The 4,455-nt window shown below is 49.6% G+C and overlaps 1 protein-coding gene across 1 annotated transcript in view; it reads right to left on the bottom strand.

Annotated features, from left to right (window-relative positions):
* Positions 1–533: 533 nt before the first annotated feature.
* The window catches only part of LOC118478765, a 4,898-nt gene continuing 976 nt past the window's right edge, over positions 534–4,455 (bottom strand). The window contains exon 2 of the mRNA XM_035972941.1: positions 534–3,900. Within this exon, the coding sequence (XP_035828834.1) occupies positions 555–3,900 (3,346 nt within the window). The 3' untranslated portion in view covers positions 534–554. The remainder of the gene's footprint in view (positions 3,901–4,455) is intronic.

Consider the following 4,455-nt stretch of genomic DNA (forward strand, 5'->3'; position numbering starts at 1 on the left):
TGTCAATTTCATTAGAAAAAGAGCGAGCAATTGTGAAGTGTGCTGACAAAGTGAGCTGCTTCTTGATTCGAGCTCTATGGAAATAAGATACATCCCGCTTATAGGTGAAGTTTTGACAATTTCTAAGTATGAAATAATAAAAGGCATATTGTACTTAAAGAATAATATGCCATCAATAGAAAATCTACAAATTTGACCCTAGTCTTTCGTGTGGGTTTTTGGCCAATGCCTCCATTTGTGCATTGCGAGAAGTAACTCATTTTGTCAGCACGTCTCACAAATGGAGGTCACGCTTGTTTGTCACGGGTCACTTCCAGCCACCAGTTAGTAGAAAATAATTATATTATCAAACCGATTTTGGTCGATTAAGTATTCATTAGCTGACCCAGTTCCAGAACTGACCAACTTCCTTAGACGTTACTATAATATAGTGGAATAGATGCTCACAGGCTTCAACGTTTTAAGATGTGTGTGTGTGTGTGTGTGTGTGTGTGTGTGTGTGTGTGTGTGTGTGTGTGTGTGTGTGTGTGTGCGTGTGTGTGTGTGCGTGTTTGTCAGTGGTAGTACAGAGAGCTCGATATCGAACAGGATCGCGACTTTCTCCGATAGCTGACGTCACCGTACACTCTGTTGCGGCTACTCCCTCTCCCTTCTCCCCGACAGCAGATACCCAGGAAGACGGACCTCAGGACGTTACTGTAGGCTCGACGGAACCCCACTCGACACAGCGCGTAAATGACCGGGTTCGAAACCGACTTGGTGAAGGCGATCATGATGACGGCATTGAGAAAGTAGTCCAGATGGCAGTGCGAGCAGATGATGTTGATAATGATGACGACAGCGAACGGGAACCAGGCCAGGATGAACGACGCGCACACCAGCGCCACCATCTTGGCTATTTGTCCAGACACGAAGTAGTAGTTAGAGTCTCCGCGCGCGTCTCTGAAAACGTTGGACTCTCTCCTAGACTGAGGGGACCGCAGTCGAGAGTAGAAGTCGTCGCCAGTGTCCTTGGCATGGTGGTCTCTGAACAGAGCCGAGTCTCCCCGGGGGAGGGTGAAAGTTGTTCGTGGCCGGGAGGCGTCGTGATTGGAGCTCCGAGTGTTTCCGAAAGCGGCCGACGAGTAGCCACGAGAGGGGGGCGTCATCGTTGGGAGTCGGGAGAAGCCGTCGGTGCTGAAGTGAACGGTCGACCTGCGGGGTTGTTGCGAGACGAGAGCATCTGCTGTTGTTGTTGTTGCTGTTGTTGTTGTTGTCTCCACGTCTGCCTGCCTTATATCATAGTTATCACCACCATTATCATTATCATTATCGCTATTATTATTACTGTTAGTGTTATAATTTATGGAGCCGCAGTCAAAGTTCACCCTTGATGTTCTGTCGTTGAGGGAAAAACCATTATTTGTACGACCCTTGTGTGGAATCGTAGCCCAGGGAGAAACAGGCTTGAGACGCACAGAGCGGCGACATGAGTTGTTGGTGGAGGTGTGGGGATAGTCCAGGAGGAAACGTTCGTTATTACCTCTAATGTGGGGATAGTCCTGGCAGTTTGGGTTATTCCCACGTGCTTGGGGGTAGTCCACGAAACATGAGTTATTTCCACGAGTGTGGGGATAGTCCTGGTGAAATGGGTTATTACGACTAGAGTGGGAATAGCCGTGACGAGTATTCATACGCGGTGTACACGAGTTCTCACATAACAGAGGCTGCCCCGCACAGTCAACGATAGACGCACCGTCATGTTCTTCCATGTGGTCTTCTTCAGAAAACTGACATTGTTCAACCTCAGGATAAAAAGTGAGCCCACGTCTCGGAGACATCCTTTCGTTATTCTCAGCGCAAGAAATATTGACTGGCCCAACAGACATCCCTCTCCTCTCTGCTAGGCTCCGGACAAACGCACTTTCATCCATCCTCGGCGTTTCCTGATGACCCACCATACAACCTTGACAAAACCTCTCCGCTTCCAATGACCGGTTTATGGCCGCTGTTCCCAGCTCAGTCTTTCCATCTAGCAGCGCCCCCTCCGAATGTCTTCGGCAGTTGGGACGAATGAGCGCCAGGTTGTTGGACATGAGATCGTCTGTCGTAGACCAAGCTCTGTACCGCTTGGCGTGTTTTTTACAAGTGTTTCCCGTCGCGGTCCTCCCGCACGGGTTTGTGTCTCCGGGGTACGGCTGTGAGGGTGGGTCTACTCCGTCAGGGTTTGAACCTGGGAGATCAGTAACACAGCCTGAGATCTCGCCAGGATACAGCTGACAGTTATGTGCGCTGTCTGTGGTCAGCGTGTTTGAGCCAGACGTGCTGTCAGTCGTGAGAAAACTGGATGTGGTGTGAGCAGAAAGTATATTTGAACAAGAAGCGCTTCCAACAGAAAGCATATTTGAACAAGATGTGCTCTGAGCAGATCGAACATTCGAATAATAAGTGCTATGAGCAGACAGCATATTTGAACAAGAAGCGCTTCCTGCAGACAGCATAATATTTGAACAAGAAGCGCTTCCTGCAGACAGCATATTTGAACAAGAAGTGCTTTGAGCAGATAGAATATTTGAATCAGAGACGTTTTCAGCTGAGAGCATGTTAGAACAAGATCCCCCAAGGACATGCATTGCTCTAGTCTCTACAATCTCCACAACAAAATGGTGGCTGTCGTTTCCGTAGGTAGGACTGGGGTCGCACTGATCTCCCGTAAAGTTAAAGATTCCCGAGTCAGAGCCACTGGTGTCTGTACTTCTACCGGAACCTTCCTGCTCCTGACTCGTGAGTTCACCAGAACCCGAGATACGAGAGTACGAGGGACCGAACATCCCCTCGGCGAGTTCACGGGAAATACGAGATGGCGATGGACCGAGCATTCCTTCGGCTAGTTCATCATGACTCGAGATACAAGAGTACGACGGATCGAGCATCTCCTCGGCGAGTTCACCTGGATTTGGGATACGAGAGTAGGAGGGCCCCACTATCTCCTCGATGAGTTCACCATGACTCGGGAGACGAAAGCGCGATGGATCGAGCATCTCCTCTGCGAACGCTTCTACGCCGCCGGAGCTGTTCCTGATTCTGATTGGTTTGCCAGCCTGTGACGTAGCAGCGTCTCTAATCAGAGCGCAGTTGTCATTGGAGACGCCGGTAGACGAGGTAGAGGGCGTGGGAAGTTTAGAGAGTACCGGAAGTCCGTCGTTGCTGGCACAGTTGTGCAGCGCTGAGGTGTCCGAGTCGAGCTGGCCAAAGTGTCTATGGGAGAACGCAACTCCCGCCTTTCTCGCCCTGCCTGGACCCCTTTCTGCTCTCCCCCTGACCAGCCGGGAGAAGAAAATGGAGAGACAAAGAGCGGCAGACGTGAGCTGAGGCAGACATCTCTTATCTCCACTGATACATCCACACGTCGTCGTCGTCGTGTTTGCCGCTGTTGTTGTCTCCTCCAACAGTTCGTTCCTCCACAGACTGGAGTCTTGCCTCTCCTTCTTCTCTCTCGGACTACCACCTCCAGAGAAGAAGGACAAGGAATTGGAGGTGACGTAGGTGAGGGACTGTCTCCGCTTATCCTGATTCTGCGCCTCGCAGAGAACGCGAACGTTGAGGACGACGATGAGAACGAGTGGCCCGAGCACGCCGCAGACAGAGGAGACGAGGAGGAAGGTGTGGTTAAACTTGCCGTAATAGCTGCACGTGTGGCCACCTGTGTCGATGGCGAAGGAAGAGATCCCCGTGAAGACCGCGCTGAAGAACCAGATGAGCACGATAGCCACTTGGTGGATCCACGGGTAGCAGATCACGAAGTCTCGGTGTTTGAACGGCTGGCACACGGCAAAGTACTGCTCGAAGCTGAAGAGTACAAGTAAATTGTAGCATTGTATTATTAGTCGATTCTGGGTTGGACTGACATTTATGTGTCCCCTAGATCAACATTTTTCAGTAAAATTCACGAATTATTTTTTTTAAAATGGATATATACGGTGTTGAACCAAAGTGAAAATTTCAGAAAAAAATAATACGTCAAAATTGCCCAACGATCTGGAAAAAGTCAAAAACTACCAAACCAAGGCGTTAGCGCCTAGATAATAAAAACTTATTTGATTTTATCTCACCTCACCTCACATCACCTCACCTTCCTCACCTCACCTCACCTCACCTCACATCACCTCACCTTCCTCACCTCACCTCACCTCACCTCACCTCACCTCACCTCCCCTCACCTCACCCAAACAATACAGCGGGGGTGAGGGGGGGGGTGCTCTCGCCCGTGGTCTAAAGTTATGGTGTTAACCTCTCATTCGTTAGGTACTGGGTTCGAATCCTGAACGCACGGGGGAAATGTTCTTCTTTCATGATATGACATTATGCAGTTGTGAGCGCCGTAAAATTATTAACCTGACAGCGCGTTAAAAAAAAAATGTTTTTCAGAATATTATGACTTTATGCAGTTGTGACTTCCGTAAAACGCTTCACCCC

The sequence above is a fragment of the Aplysia californica genome, unplaced genomic scaffold (assembly GCF_000002075.1).
Source record: "Aplysia californica isolate F4 #8 unplaced genomic scaffold, AplCal3.0 scaffold00916, whole genome shotgun sequence".
In the NCBI taxonomy this organism is placed as follows: Eukaryota; Metazoa; Mollusca; class Gastropoda; order Aplysiida; family Aplysiidae; genus Aplysia; species Aplysia californica.